We start from the raw sequence: 16,671 nt of genomic DNA on the forward strand, positions 1-16,671 counted from the left end.
TGCAGAACTTTATCTACAGCATGATGAGCTTATGTACATATGGACCATTCTCTTTGCATGCTTTAGAGAGAGAGACACACACACACACAGACACACACGGGAGACAGAGACACCCGGCCAAATACAGGGGGAGAAGAGGAGAATAAAAACAGTGTGTTTGTAGCATAGTCAACATAGCTTGAGCTCAGGGCAGAGAGGGAGGTATTGGAGGAGAAGGGACATAAGGGAGGGGGCCAACGAGGGTGCAAGGGATGGGGGGAGGAGGCGTGGGGTTTCTTCGTGGGACACCAGTATGCAAAAGGGATCTGGATTACTGCTTTCCAAAAGTCTGAACTGGTGGAGAGTCAGCTCACCAAATGGCCAAGGGAATCAAGGGGTTAAGTGGCTATAAACATCACAGCAAAGACCTTCTCTTTCAGAAGACGAAAGAAAGAGGACTAAGGAAAGAAGGGGGAAAACAAGAAATCTGGTTGGTTGGGTGTTTTTTTTTACATCTCGGCGTCTTTGGCACAACGCGGTCCCCACCCAGCACCCCGTTCTCTCCTGCGCTCCATGTCACTTCCCGGGTGGTCGATGGCTTGACAGACGTCTTGTCATAATTCGGAATAAATGTTGCTGATTCGTCTTCGCTGTAATTCCCCCCCCCCCTTTGCTCCTGAACACATAAAAGTTGTGAAAGAACCAGTCCTCTCTCTCTCCCCCTCTTTTTTCGCTCTGTCTCCTGTATGACGCGCTTTGTTTTGTGTGTTGTTATTGTTGCTGTTGTTGTTGGGTTTTTTAATTTGATTTTATTAACATTTGCTAAGTAGGCAGAGCAGGGACACTGCCAGCAGCCACAGTGGTACGGCCAAACTCATTGAACCGTTGTCTACTCTCCCTGTGCCAGGTCCTGTAGGGAGAGAGTGGGAAGGAAGAGAAAAGAGGAAAGGGTTACTTACAGCGAGGAAGAAACAGTCAGCAAGAAACATGTCGATGGCCTTCAAAAGCACTGACTCACTGCTTCTGTGAGCGCCACACAGAATGCTCCCGCGCCATTCCCTACAGAGCCTCCTGCTGGGACAGGCTGGGATTGGAGGGGAGCTTCCTCATAGAGAGCTTGTTTGCCAGAGTTCCTACAGTGTGTCCTGCTGAGAAAAGCTGGGACTGCAGTGTCTGAGCTCCCCAGAGCCAGCGCCCCTGCCCCATTCCCTCCTGCACCTCCTGCTGGGAGAGGCTGGTACTGGAGTAGCTGTGAGGTTTCCCACATCCAGCACCGTTCCTTACAATGCCACCTGCCGGAAGAGGTTGGGCCTGTTGGAGAGCCGCTGTGAGCTCCTCAGCAAACAAGCTGTTATATCCTCCTCTAGCTTTCGCTAGTGATGGCAACATGGCTGTTCTTTTCACCTGCCTCCTTGTGGTGGCCCTTGAATGCCAGAACTTGTTATAATTCTGCACATTGATGATGTCTGTTTGCAGCCAAATGCCGGCTCCTCAGGGGCCGATTCATTACAGCGCTCCAATCAATGAAACATGGAACCAATCAGCGAATGCCTTCAGTCCCAGGGGAGGCGCCATAATTATTTGTTTGTTAATCGGGAGGAGGAACAATTTCCATGGAACTGTTATGACCCTGTGGTGCTGCACCTATAGGAAAGGGGGAAGGGAGTCCCAGCAAAGCTTTGATTTTCACAGGGGTGGGGAATGAAGTCGACAAGCTTGGCACTGCAGCAAGAAATAATGCAGACTTGCTATTGGAATATTGCATCCCAACACAAATGACATCTCATTCATCCTCCCATTTGTGGCTCTCGTTCCTGGACTGCTTTTAAGGCAGAGACTCAGCTTGACATTCTCCCTGCAGCCCCAGACAGTGGTAGCTTGTTATACCATGGTGTGTGTGATAAGTCAGCACCTGCCCATGCTTGTGTGTGGTTGTGCAGGAATAGTGGGATGTATATATGGGGCGTGTGTTTGTATAGGCAGGTGTATGGTGCATGGGGGAGAATCAGGCTGTCTAAGAAGACATATTTCATTACAGCAGAGAGAACTGTTTATTGTGAAAAATATCCTTTACAGGACAGTCTGAGAATTTAATAGGGATGGAACAACTAGAGTTCTACAGAAATAGCCTGGAAAACCTATAAAATGTAACAGAGAATGAGAATCTATAGGAGTTTTTGAGCCATGCTACAGAATTCTATAGCAGGGATATAATTCTCTATTCAAGTCTATATGGTGCTTAAGAGAAACACAAATCAGACGTCAGGAATTATAACATTCAAAAACCAGCCGGAGAACACTTCAATCTCTCTGGTCACTCAATTACAGACCTAAAGGTTGCAATTCTTCAACAAAAAAACTTCAAAAACAGACTCCAATGAGAGACTGCTGAACTGGAATTAATTTGCAAACTGGACACCATTACATTAGGCTTGAAATAAAGACTGGGAGTGGTTGAGTCATTGCACAAAGTAAAACTATTTCCCCACGTTTATTCCCTCCCCTCCCCACTGTTCCTCAGATGTTCTTGTCAACTGCTGGAAATGGCCCACCTTGATTATCATTACAAAAGGTTTTTTTCTCTCCTGCGGGTAATAGCTCACCTTACCTGATCACTCTCCTTACAGTGTGTATGGTAACACCCGTTGTTTCATGTTCTCTATGTATATAAATCTCCACACTGTATTTTCCACTGAATGCATCCGATGAAGTGGGCTGTAGCCCATGAAAGCTTATGCTCAAATAAATTGCTTAGTCTCTAAGGTGCCACTCGTACTCCTTTTCTTTTTGCGGATACAGACTAACACGGCTGCTACTCGGAAACCTGATAGAGAGGTTCTCATTATTCATGCAATTCTGTAGCCTTTTCCCAGATGAGATTGGTTACTATCATAGCTCTTTGTTTAGCCATCCAGCTGTTAGTGAACTGATCCCATTTTTTTCATTATTAGGAAGTTTATGTCGAATCATGTGGACCGTATCATTTTCAGCCTATGGGATGCTTCTTCAGCTATTCACCATGCATCTAGTGAAGCTGGTCACCTAAGTCACATGGTACTGTTTCTGCACTCTGGCTGAGTGCCAGAAACTTTTTAAACAAGGGAAGGCTCAAGAGTGAATTGTGCACTTACCCCATACAAATCCTGAGACCAATCATTGCTGAACTTTTGAGAGCATTTGCAGCCAACGGTTGACTGAACAGTCATGAATAATAAATAATCTGACCCCACAAATCACAGTGAATGCACCAGGGGGCTTTTATTCACAAAAATGTCTGTGAGGCAGGCTTTTTATTATTCAGTTATACTATGCATCTATGTGATTATGGGCACAGAGATCTGCATTTGTGCATGCACATTCTAGATGTACAGTATGCATGTGTGAGGCTAGGCAGGTGTGTGTGTGTGTTCATGAAGGTGTGTGTTCACACATACCAGTGCATAGATTTGTGCTAGTGTTCCATGCACCCTGGATTGATGTGCAGTATTTATAGGTAGGCCAGTACAGATATATGTGTGTGTGTGTGCTGGTGATTGCACACATGCCAGTGTGTGAAGGTGTGTGTGCCCCCATGGCTTGATATACCTTATGTATCTGTGAGCCTGTGAAGATGAGTGTTTTCTGGTGACTTCACTCGTACCAGTGCATAGATGTGTGTATATGTGTGTGTGGGTGCGTGCGCCCCTTCCCCCATGGAATGGTGTACAGTATGCATTGTGAGTCTCTATAGTGGTGTGTGCATGTGTGTGACTGCTCACATAACAGTGTCTGTGCAGATACCAATCGGTAGATATGTAACACATGCGAGTCATGATATGAGGCTCCATGCAGGCAGGGGTGGATCTGTACGAGTGTGTGTGATGTGCTTTCCAATGGCGTCGTCTGTAATGAAGTTAGAGTAGTCGCTGCCTGTCCAAGAGCGGTACAGGGCTTCCAGGAGCAGTGGCCCGGGCCACGTCTCAGGTGTGTCAGACAGACTGGCCTGCTCCATCTGCATCATCTCCCATCCAGGGCTCTGTTACAAGCCTCATCCCAAAAAGCGGGCAGGGAGGGATGAGCCGGGGGACTACGGAGAGAAAACGAGAGCTTGGGAGGAGGCACCTGGGCCTGGGAGCCCCTGGGAGGGACTGCAGGGTGGTGAGTCTGGGAGGAACTATGGCTGTGCCAGCTGACACTCATGCTCAGCAGCATCAGTGAGTATGATGTTGTGTGATGAAGACTGTGTATTCCAGTGGGCATGCACGGCCTTCTCTGTGGATGAGCAAGTGTGTGCAGTTGTGTGAGTCCTGTGAAATTGTGTGCAACTACCCGAGTCTTTGTAGGTGACAGTGGGGTGGGTGTGTAGTCATGACACTCTGTCTATGTGTAGCTGTGGTGCAGTAGTCATATGTAGTCCTGTCAGTGCCTGTGTGCAGCAATGAATCTGCATGCGGTTGCGTTCATGTCCACAGTGGGCCCGTGTGTCGTTGTGCGGCTGTCTGCAGTGAGTCTGCGTGTAGTTGTGTGGCTGTCTGCGCAGTGGGTCCGGGTGTCATTGTGTTGTCTGCCGTGATCTGTGTGTAGCCATATTGGTCTGCAGGGGGCCTGTGTGTAGGTGTGTAGATGTCTCTAATGGGTTCGTATGTAGTTGTATTGGCCTGCAGTGGGTCTGTGTGGATGTATATAGTAGGTCTGTGTGGAGTTGTATTGGTCTATAGTAGGTCTGTGTGTAGTTGTGTGAGGATGTCTGCTGTGGGTCTGTGTGTAGCTATGTTGGTCTGCAGTGGGTCCGCGTGTAGCTATGCTATTGTCTGCCATGGGTCTGTGCATAGCTGTGCTGTTTGTTGTCTGCCATGGTCTGTGTGTAGCTGTATTGGGCTGCAGTGGGTCTGTGTGTAGTTGTGTGGATGTCTGCGCCCATCCACAGCAGGAATCACTGGAGACTAAGTGTAGAGGCCATGCCTCCTTTTCCCCAGTCATGGCCCCCACATGGAGGAGACCCCAGGCAGCTGGTTAAGCTGGCTTCTAGGCTGTTTGGAGCCATTGCTGCAGTTCAAAGCAGCCCCAGCCTGCGTGGAGCTCCGGCAAACACTGTGTGTAGCTCTATTTAATCTCTGTGTGCCACTGACAGCACTAGTTGAAAATTTTTCGTTGAAGAATTCCTCAACCAAATGTCTGTTTTTGTGGAAATTTTTTTTATTTCATCAAAGAAATGAAAACGCCAAAACTCAGTGAAAAATTTAAATGACAATGAAATGCTTTTGCTTTAATTGAAATTTTTGCATGAAATAAAACAGATTTCCCAACCAGCCCTAGCAGTCATATAGGCACAGGTTGCTGTGACTATGTGGAGTTGTGTCAATCTCTGTGTAAAGGCACTTGTGTGGTTTTGCATACGTGGGACACAATCACTTCCGAGTCCAAGTCCAGTCACATTGGGATCCAGTTTGGATCTTCAGTTGAACAGATCAGACCACCCGTCTAGCCCCATCCCACCTTTCCTGGCTTGCCACATTCCTCCACTCAACTTTAATGGACTGTATTCACTCCTGAGCCCTGTCTGAAGAGATCCATAGGATCAACTCTTCCCCCTCCAGTCCCTGTTTTACAGGACAGCTGCCAACCTTCTCTAAGGTGTCCCTTTGCCTCCCATCCCATCTAAGACCAGATGGATTCCGAGCTGAGGAAGCTGGTGGCAGGTCATCAAATTCCTAACTGCGTACAGAGGCAGGGCCCAACACAAACCCACAAATCTGAGTAGCCCCCAAACTTTGTGGGGGACTGAGATTCAAATCCAGAGCCCAGCTTTCCAGGTGACCCCTGCTGCAAGAAAGGGTTTGAGCTATGGGGTGTTCACTGTCTGGATCTAGATCCAGGTTTTACTGCTCTACTCTTAACCCCTCATCCATGCTCCCTGAATGCCACCAGCACCTACCATGCCCAAGTGACTTCATTCCAGGAAAACAGATGGCCAAGTCCTTGGAAAGGGAGAGGCAGCGAAGGAAGGCCAGTGGGATGCTGCATGTTCTTGTTGGGTAGAGGGAACCACACCCAGGCATGAAGCTCCACTTCAAGTACAGAGAGGCTGATGCTGTAGTCTTTGGCGCCACCTGCTGCCCATTGTTACCCACTACAGCAAGACCCAGCTGACTATAAAGATCACACCTCTGTCAATGTAGGCTGTTCCAAAAACTTTTGTGGGTATATTTGTGGGCTCCCTCTGCTCATCATTAAATCCCTCCTTATTTTAGATCCTCACCTCTTGCTGTTACAGTACATACAGTTTCATCTTGTTTCTGAGTAATTTCACCTGCTCAAGAAGCTGAAGAACTGCTTGCACTGGCTACACCCAAATATCAAGTAGTTAGGTTCTTTGCAAATTTCACCTCTGTCCTTCAGCCCACCAATGATTCCTCATTATGCCAATGAGCCCCAGTGTTGCACCCAAGGACCAACTTGTATCCCTGGGCTCCCCACACAGCTCTGCCAAGGCCTCTCAATCCTGACCTACATTAACCCCACCCCCCACCCCCCCGCCGCTATTCCAATCCTCAGAAGATAGACAACAGGTGCTGAATTGTGTGAAGGGTCTTTTTTCTGGGAATACATGCACAAAATGAATGATTAGAGCTGATCACCAGACTCCTACCACTTGTATCATCTCAAATAGATTTTAGTGAAGGGCTCCAGAAGCAAAAAGCCATTGCACTAATCAACTTGCATCTTATATCTCTTCAAGAGCCAGTGTACACTCATTTGTCTGTCTGAGACCAGAGATTAGCTCTTGCTACCAAAATTGTATTACGAACCAAATCTTAAATACCTGAGTTCACAGATGGGGTTTGGGTTCACCCTTTCTACCCAACTCAGAAGTGTCTGCTTTAAATGTCTACAGAGGTGATTGGTTTACAGCAACGGGTACCTCTTTCATTTCCAACTCCCCACCCTTGGCCTAGAACCTGTGTTCTGTGACAGTGGTTTGCACGCTGACATCCTGCTTTACACTTTCTCCCTTGTTATTTGGTGACACAGTTGAGTTCATGACCATTCATCATATGTGAAAGGTGTTTCTTTCAGTTTAGCCAGGGAAGAAAACTGGGTTTCAGATGAAAGATTAATGGGAACATTTGGGGAATTTGCCAAGTAACCTTGACATTTCACCCAAGGGGCTGAAAAGCTTGAGAGAATAGGAGCAAGTGAACTGGAAGTGGGAGAAACAGAGTGGAAAAGGGCCACAATGTTTGCACGTCTCTTAAACTGTGCCTATATTTGCAGCTTTGCACCTGGCTCTACTCTGCAAAGTGACTCTGTTACAGTGCATCAACGGGCTCCATGTTTCCTATCGCTCAGTGACTCCAAAGCAAATGAGTCACTTTACAAATTAAAAGCTGGTTTAGCTAACTTCACCCTCAGCGAGGGTGATCAGCTGTCCCAATTGTATTGTGACAGTCCCCATATTCAGGGCTTTGTTTTATGTAGGCGCCTATTACCTCCTCCTCCTGTCCTGACTGTTCACACTTGCTATCTGGTCACCCTACCCTCAGACTTGAGAATCTAGCTGGGCTCTTTCCTTCGCATTCATCAGCACTGATAAAGGCCCTGCCAGCTAGATTCTGCCTTCCAGAACACCCAGGTGATGCCATTGTTTTCAGAGGGTTTGTACAGACCTAATTGATGGACACGTAGGCCCGGATTCTCAAAGATATTTAGGCTCCTAGCTGTACCTCTAGGTGTCTAAATTCACCATTGTAGGCACCATTGACATGTTCAAAACCTGCTCCCAGCTGCTCCTTAGCTCTGCAGGTGCCTAAGTCCTCTAGGCACATAAGTTTCCATCAGTTGGCAGCCAACGAGCAGCTCAGAGCCATCGCTCCAGCCAAAGCCCCAGCATCTCCAAGGCAGGATTCTCAAACTAGGTGGGAGACACCCATCTCAACAGTAAAAAGAACAGGAGTACTTGTGGCACCTGAGAGACTAACAAATTTATTAGAGCATAAGCTTTCATGGGCTACAGGCCACTTCATCGGATGCATAGAACGGAACATATAGTAATAAGATATATGTATGCATACAGAGAAGGTGGAAGTTGCCATACAAACTGTGAGAGGCTAATTAGTTAAGATGAGCTATTATCAGCAGGAGGAAAAAAAAACTTTTGTAGTGATAATCAAGATGGCCCATTTAGACAGTTGACAAGAAGGTGTGAGGATACTTAACTTAGAGAAAGAGATTCATTCTGTGTAATGACCCAGTCACTTCCAGTCCCTATTCAAACCCAGGTTAATGGTATCTAGTTTGCATATTAATTCAAGCTCAGCAGTTTCTCTTTGGGTCTGGTTTTGAAGCTTTTCTGTTGCAAAATTGTCACCCTTAAATCTTTTACTGAGTGGCCAGAGAGGTTCAAGTGTTCTCCTACCGGTTTTTACTCAGTAAAAGATTTAAGGGTGACAATATATATGTATTCTTACTATATGTTCCATTCTATGCATCCGATGAAGTGGGCTATAGCCCACAAAAGCTTATGCTCTCATAAATTTGTTAGTCTCTAAGGTGCCACAAGTCCTCCTGTTCTTTTTGCGGATACAGACTAACATGGCTGCTACTCTGCAATTTATCGCAACAGTGGGCCCCGAGCCCCCTGCCTAACACTTGCCACCTATAAGCCCTGCAGATGGAGGGCTTGAGGCAGATCACTGGTGGGGAGCGGGGACAGCATAATGCCTACACAAAAGACAGCCAAGGGGTCACAGAAAAATGGCTGGCGAGCATCACAGAAGTATCGAGTGTGTGCGGGAGACTGAGAGTTTGGGCTGCTGGGGCATGGGCTGCCTAAGCAGCTGACCTGGTGCAGGTGCCTCATTCCAGGACAGGGTACGCGGCTGAGACTCCTGAGCAGAGGGAGGTGCCTATGTCTGGCCTGTCAGTCAGGTGCACCAGGTCAACTACTTAGGGGCCTACACCTCGCTCCTCTTTCTGTCCCACCCCTCAGCATTTCCTGCTGGCTGGCTTAGGCAGCTCACCACTCAGCCTGCTGGCTTCTGAGGATCTCTTAGCCACCTGACACTCTGCATGCCTTGCCTGAGGCCCAGAGCCTCAAGTGCACTTAGGCACCGACCTCCCATTGAAATGAATGGGAGTTTGTGCCTGCAGGCACCCCCGTATTTGCCCCCCCACACCATTGTAATAATCTTTGTACAACAGATACCTTGCAGGGTATCATTTGAAAATTAACAATGCCTGGAGCAATTTCTGGTGTGCTGTATGTACGCAATGTCTAGTAAGAGTTTTGGCTACATGCTGGAATGATAACTTAAATGTGTTCAAGCCAGGCACATCACGGGGATTTGGTAAACAGGCCTGCTTAGACAAAGGAATGTGTATTTGAGTCAGGCAAAGACAATGAAGGGCCATTTTTACATGTTAGGTAAACTAAGCTAATAAGCAAACAAGTGGGGGAAGAAAGAGCATGGAGCTTCCTTTGCCACCAGACTCCATGTCGCTTTCCTCACAACTTGAATAAACTTTACTTTGAGGGGTACCCCTCAGGAGAATCCATCGCAAAGGTGCATTGGACTATAGAAGAGAGGGGCAAGGAAACCCCCCATTATTTATCTTTCACCTAAGAAGACAAAGGTACCAAACCTTTGACTTTGTGGGACAGAGCCTGACCCACGGATTCGGTCAGCCATCTAGATGGAAACGTGGTGAGGATTTTACCGTGACCCATGTCTAGCTGATTATGTTTTAGGTATTAGAAAGAGTTTTTATCTTTATTTCTCTTGTAACCATTTCTGACTTTAAGCCTTATGGTTGTATTCACTTAAAATATCTCTCTTTGTCATTAAATATACTTGCTTTATTTTAATTGGACTATTTGATTATTCCAGTTAAAGTAACAAACTGAAGGATATTGACTCCTTAAAGGAGCAACAAACTTGAACATTCCTCAGATTGTTCCAGAACAGGGCTGAACATTTCAAAACACATTTTTGGGAAAACGTGGGGCTGGGGAGAGTGTGGATTCACCTTACCAGTTGTTAGCCAAGGCTGGCGGAGGCCAGTGGAAGGCTGTGGTATTGCAGGAATGCTCCAAGATCCAAAATGTTGCACCACGGCTGCCAAGTACATAGACATAGAGGGCATGCTTGTGACTGACTGTGGGTGTCCCAGGCAGAGAGCCACAGTGGCAAGGCATTGTGAGGCACTCGGGGTTACAGGGTAAGAGGTGACATAGCTCTTCATTGTATCCCAGAATGTCACAGAGTTAGGCACCTAAATATCTTGGTGGATCAGGTCCTGCACACCTGACTCAGGGCTGTGGATTCCAGAAGGCAGTAGGCCACCTAGGGATTAGGCATTGCAATGCTGAGTGCCACAAGGCCTAAGTACCTTTGTTGGAGCTGGACCTTAGTGAAAAATTCTATTGATGATCCACATGGAATAGACCCTCAGCTCCTTTTTTGCTGAGCTGTGTTGGCTTTCCAGGGTTAACAATCAAAATATTCAAAACACCACCAATGTACTTCATCCTGCTCTGCAGCACCCCTTTGCTATTCCAGTCTGGGGCTCCCCACACAATTCTGCCAATGCTCCTCACTCCTGCCTTGCAGCTCCCCCTCCCCCTCATTCCAGTGCTGGGTGCCCCACACATCTCTGCTAATGCCCTTGATCCCAATCTGTGACAGCCCCAGTTACTGCAAACATGGGCTGCGCTGCAACAGAAATTACCAGATGGTGCCAAAATTCATGACTATTTTTGATGAGTATCGCCAAACTCATGTCACTTGTGACTTAGAAACCATCTGTTCCCGCGCTTTTCCCTATGTATTTATGAAGGGCCACAGTGTCCTGTAGCCTGGATTAGCCAGGAACATGGCATGGCAAAGTGAGACATTAGTTCTTTATGTTGCTGGGTCAGCTATGTTTCTTTGGGCCTAGCTTTTGACAAGACACTATATAGAGTCTGTCCCTCAGGCATTGCTCTTGGCTGCCTAACCTCTGGAGAACGTAGCTGGTCTGAGAAAGGCCCTTGCCCAGGTTGGGGAGCTTTCTGGCATCTATCTCAGTCCTGCATAGGGAGGTGCTGGGATGCCGTGGTCTGTCAATGGACGAGTTGAGTGAGAAGCTACACATTCAGCTGATCCAAGGCCACCACATATCGAGCACCAAGCTACTGGGCTGCAAGTTGCCTCCCAGACACAGTCTGAGTTAGTGAGTGGTCATGGGCTGAGACAAAGAGAAAGTTGGACCAGCTGAGGGATGGACTGACACATAAGCTATGCAATGACATATCTTTCTAAAATATAGGCTCAAGCACCAGAATGGGCTAGATGCAGGAATCACAGGGTTAAATTTGCTGGCCTGTGTTACACAGGTGGTCAGATGAGATGATCACAGTGGTCTCTTCTGGTCATAAAAACTATGTGTGGGTGACCCTGTCACCTGGTGGAGCTCTGGAACGGCATCTGCTGTTGGCCAGCCAGCCAGTGACTGAATCCAGATGGCAATCCCTGAAGTTTTACATTGGCCAATCATTGCCCATCTGAAGGGGATCGGTGTCCATGTGAGGCCAGCACAGGTAAGTATGGGCAGCTGGTGATGTCAGCTCAGAGATGTGATGACTCTGAAAAGGGGCAACACCAGCCCACTGATATGTTGGTTACAATATAGAGACGGTGCCGGCTCAGTTGTGTGATAAGTATGGGCTGATGCTGGCCAAGAATTGTGATGGGTATGGGCAGGGAGATGATGCTTGCCCAAGGATGGGTTGATGTGATGGGAAAGGTAAGACAGCAAGGGCAGCTAAGGGCTGGCTATGATATGAGGATGATGCAAGAATAGGCATGTTATGGCTAGGGAATGTGATGGCTAGGAGAAGGGGCTGATGGGAGTTAGGGGCTGATGGTATGGAAAGGAAGCCCTGGGATTTGATTAATATGAGAAGGGGGCAATGCTGGCTCAGGTGTGTGGAAGAGGTGTCAGAGAAGGCATGCTATGAACTCTGGGACGGGATGGTCATCAGACAGCGGGACCTCTCCTCCTTTCTTCTGAGTGTGACTGCCATCCCCTGGCACTGTACACTGCCCTTGGCCACATCTTCATGGATCCTGTGCATCTTTGCCATGGGTTTGATTTTTTTTTTTTTTTAGTGCCTCCTTTCTTTTAGCTTTGGGGTGGTAGAAAGGGAAACACCTTGGGACAGATTCCCCAAATCACTTGGGCCAGGCCATTTGTGTTATACACTGATCTACTTTGCCCTGTCTCAGCCACGCATAATGCTCCCAGGGAAAACCACGAGGGCAATATTAGCTGGAGTTATGGCATCCTTCCCCCACTCCCCCTCAGAGCTTAGCTAGATCCTGCCACAAAGTGGCAAAGGAGGGTTAAGAAATGCAGGTTAATAGCAAGGGCGCTACACCACGTTTCCCCACAAGGTGGCATCCAAAGTCAAAAATGAGGAAAACCTCCTGGCCAAACAGTGCTAACCTGTGCACAGCTCTGCAAACTGGAGACAAGGCCATGTGCAGATCTTATCCCAAAGTTTCCGGGACGATTGCATTTGGGGCTCTGGGTCAGATGCACCCAGAAATGTCCCTACCTCCTCCGAGTGAGACAGCTGGGCATCAGGAGAGGAGCCCGGAGTCCATGTGAAATGATTCCAGCAACTGGCCCAAGCCGACTTCTGCTATCTACCTACCTAGCAGTCACTCAATCCCTCCCTCCCTACTTCCCAGGTGATTGCTCTGTCTCACCCCCTCAGCTGGGAAGCAGATGTTAATCTGACCTGTTTCATCCAGCAGCTCTACATGTCATTATCATCTGTGGCCTGTGGTCTAACTCGGCAATGGAAGACCTGGAGAGGAGTGGACCTAACATCCAACTTCACTGAGCTACTGACACTTGGTAGGCAAGCCTGAAAAACCAGAACGCGCTGTACAGATGCTTCTTGCCACAGCGGGATGTTCTAATGTTGTGACCTGAGGCGAATGCAGTGTTAGTCAGAGACCTGTCCATCCCACACCCTCCCCGCAAGACGGACCCCAATTCTTTCCTACAACCAGGATGGGGCACCCAGAGCTCTGGTGGGACCTGTAAGCAGGGTGGCGCTGCCCCCCACCTTCAGAGGTGTAGGCAGCAGCAATGTGTAATTAGCAGGTCCGTGCACGGAGACTCTATTGTCCCTAGGCCCTGGACTGACCTGCCACTCCACACAGTCCCACTACGCACTCAGTGGCTGCAGGATCTAGCCTGGTCTGAGAGTGAACCCCATAAGCCCCTTCAACTGCACAGGCACCACAGATATCCCCAGTACTTGAACCTGTGGGCGCTCGTATCACACCGAGATCTCCAGCACGACAGAGGAGTCCCTTCAACTGCACGCACGTAACATTCATCCCCAAAGGGCAACCCCAGCTTCTCATCTGCAGAGGGGCTCCCTGCAGCCCCTCCCCATGCCTCCTCATCTGTCCACTGGTAAAGGGACTCTCCATGGCCTCTCATGCCAGGTTCCTGGGCTCAGTGATCTGAGGGAGCCAATATGGAGCCGTGGGTTGCGAAACCTAAGAGTGTGATTCTCCTTTCACTTACATTGGTGTAAGCCAGGAGTTGCTCCACTGAATATAATGCCAAACCAGTGTGAGAGGAGAAATGGGCTCTGTGACTCTTTTTCTGAGGAGAGAGAAGAGGTCTGTCTGCAGTTGGGTGACTAAGGGAGGGAAAAAATCTAGCAGGCCGTATTTCAGGGAGCACCACAGCATCAGAGGCCAGCTCTGTTTACAATTAAGTTCACTGATGCTTATCTGGAGACGTCTCTTGGGCATGTCTTGGGACAGGAGTAGTAGCAGGGAAAGAACATAACCATCTACTAAAGAAAAAGGAGCAGGGGCTGGACAAAAGCTGGTCTCTCTTTCCTCCCCGCCCCCTCCGGCCACAGCTTGCAGGGGCCAGGTTTTTACACATGCCAGCTCCTCTGCAGGAAGTCATTTTTCTAGTCTGTTGACTCTCTTTGCCAGGGCTTCCGAAGATGAAATCTTTATTATCAGGGAGGCTTAAAAGGGAGAAATACTGTTAATTCCATTTTCAAGGTCATACTTTGAAAGTTATTAATTTCTTTCTTCCAAGGCTCTGCACTCTACTTTGAGGCTTTAGGGATTAGCAGCTTCTACTTACTAGGGCTTCCTTGGTTGTGGGTTTTTTTTCCAACTTTCCTTTGTGCTTTGGGAAAAAAGACACAATTCACACACCACTCTGGTTGCAGCACGCTTGTACCTTATTCTTACTGTCAGTTAATACCTATGGACCTGCTGTTGCTACTTATATTCCCTGGTAGGACGGGGTCTTACGATTAAATCTTGAGTTGGGGCACTGGGTGGACCTCGTGTCTACACAGTCAATACACTGGCTTTTCTGGAGGCAGCCAGGTCCTCTGCATGAGCTAGCAATGACCCCATTCTAGAGCCCATCCACAGTGGGCTAGCAACTGTTAATGGTGTTCTAGAGATGGCCCATTTTCTCCTGGCTTGCTAGAGTCCATATTGCCATGGTTGCTGTAGAAGGGGACTGCTGTCCTAGCTAACAAAGCCTATGACTAGAAGACCAAATATGGTTCCAAGCCAGGTAGATGAGTTTCTCTCACAGCTAAGCTATTTTCTTCCTGTAGATTTCAGAAAGTTCTGGGGTTTTACCACGGCTGAGAAAATCCCCTCTGCCTCTCTCCTCTTTCATTCTCCGAGCAACTAAGACTGATTAATCAAAAACCTGGCATGTTGCCTCTCCCAAATGCATTACTGAGCCCGTTCTTGTCCTTGATCCTTCCATCTAAAGATCTGATTCTACAAGCAAAGCAGCTGAGGACCATGTTACACAGGTCACTCCCCTGGGTCATTCCTGGCTTGGGTCTGAGTTCTCTCCCCCACAAGCTTCTAGGAGAGAATGAATTCCTTCCATATTCAGATTTCCAGCTGATTGCGCATGTGTGCACCAGTGTGTCCCATCCCCTCAGCAAGCAGCCAGTGCTGAACACAGTCCGGCTTCTCAGTGCAGGGCAAACAGCCTGGATCCCACCGCACTGGGTGTGCAGTGTGTTGGCTAAACAGATGCCTAGTCTGTGTTCACCCCGCCACGCATCTTTGAGCATAGCTGCACTAGGCACCAAATGAAATCCTTTGGTGTGCCAGGTTTTCATGGGCATGAATTGTGTGCATGTGTCCGGGGGATGGAAGACTGGGGTTGGGGCATGGAGACAGGGTAGGGGATAGGTGTGGGGAGTGAGGTACAGTGAGTGGAAGGTGGTGGGGCAGGAGAGCGAGCAGAGATGGGGCTTAAGGGGAGAGACAGAGTGGGAAACAGAGAGTGAGACAGAATGAGAAGCAGGGAAGAGGGGGCAGGGGAGTAGTGTTAATGACGGGTACTGAGTGAGACAGAGGACGGCGCAGAGAGAGCTTGAAAGGAAGTGATGGAGGATATGTCTGCACTTTGACCAGGGGCTGATTCCCAGCTTTAAGAGACACACCTGCACTAGCTGTGATCAAGCTAGAATGCTAAAAATAGCCATAGCACCACAAGCAGTGGGAGGGGCTAGCCACCCCACCTACAATCCCCTCCATGATGCTAGGTACATACTTGGGGTATCTCCTCTTGCGACTTGTGCCGCCATGGTGACCTGTTAGTGTGCTAGCTGGATCAGAACCAGCCTGGGTATGTCTCCTTGAGCTCGGATTCACACCTCCAGGTCTTGTGTAGGCGTGCACAGAGGCAGAGAGGGAGGGCGGACAGAGAAAGAAAATGGAGCATGAATGAGAGAAGTCTGAAGGGAGATAGAAGAGGACAAGAGGTTGGCACAGAGAGATGTAGAGAAGGAAAAAAGGAGAGCGGGACAGAGGTTAATAGAACAGGATAGAAGGATAGTAGGGAGGGGACAGAAAGGGGCAGGGAGCTAGACTGACAGAAAACTGTTCTGTTTTTCCCTTTGGTGAAGGCTTCTTTTGTTCCTTTCTCTTCCCTGGGCTGTGGTCTGACTACTTGACATGCCACAGCCGCTGTTCTGTGACCAGGCCTTTGTTAGCGTCTCTGCGAGCATGTGTGTAGAGCAATGTGCATGTTGTAGAAGGCACATGAGCTGGTTAGTGTCGATACAAGTGTGTGTACTATGTGCCTGCACTTGTGGGAGTAGGTGTGCATCTGCTTTTGGTGTTGTGTGATCAGGGTTGTGTGTAAAGTATGTGTGTGTGTATAGATCCTGGGATGTCTCCGTTATGTTCACAGCTGTCTGTGTACTTCAGGGGCCTGACTCTCAGTTGCACTAAGGCCCCTTTACTTTGCTCTTGTTGGCAGAAATGGCCTTCTGAGAATGCCCTCTGACGTAGCGCTGACACAGGGATTCAGCCCTGAGGCTGCTCTAACTTACACCAAGGGCCCGGTAAGGACAGTTCCAGGATGGGGTTGGGGCTAGATTCTGTGCTATGCCTCTAGGGAACCACAGCCCAGAAGGTGCAGCCCAGAAGGAGGGGGGCAAAGGTAGCCTTAAGCCACCTCTGCATCTCCTGGATTCTGGGTCTGGCTGGGGGCTAGAATGGCCCACAACATATATTAGAGTGGCTTTGGGGGCTGCTCTAACTTATGGTAGCCTCACTGTGACTGCCATTGGGCTGTTCAGAAGCACTTTACTTCCTGCCCCCAGCATATCCCCATGCCATGGACTGCAAGAGGGGCAGA

The 16,671-nt window shown here is 48.5% G+C and overlaps 1 protein-coding gene across 4 annotated transcripts in view; it reads right to left on the bottom strand.

The window, feature by feature from the left end:
* Positions 1 to 465: 465 nt before the first annotated feature.
* LSAMP (limbic system associated membrane protein) overlaps positions 466 to 16,671 on the bottom strand; it is a 1,352,562-nt gene continuing 1,336,356 nt past the window's right edge. For all 4 annotated transcript variants that reach the window (XM_073308901.2, XM_078848314.1, XM_073308909.2 and 1 more), the window contains one exon: positions 466 to 889. In XM_073308901.2, the coding sequence (XP_073165002.1) occupies positions 792 to 889 (98 nt within the window). In that variant the 3' untranslated portion in view covers positions 466 to 791. The remainder of the gene's footprint in view (positions 890 to 16,671) is intronic.

The sequence above is a fragment of the Lepidochelys kempii genome, chromosome 1, assembly GCF_965140285.1.
Source record: "Lepidochelys kempii isolate rLepKem1 chromosome 1, rLepKem1.hap1, whole genome shotgun sequence".
NCBI classification, from domain to species: Eukaryota; Metazoa; Chordata; order Testudines; family Cheloniidae; genus Lepidochelys; species Lepidochelys kempii.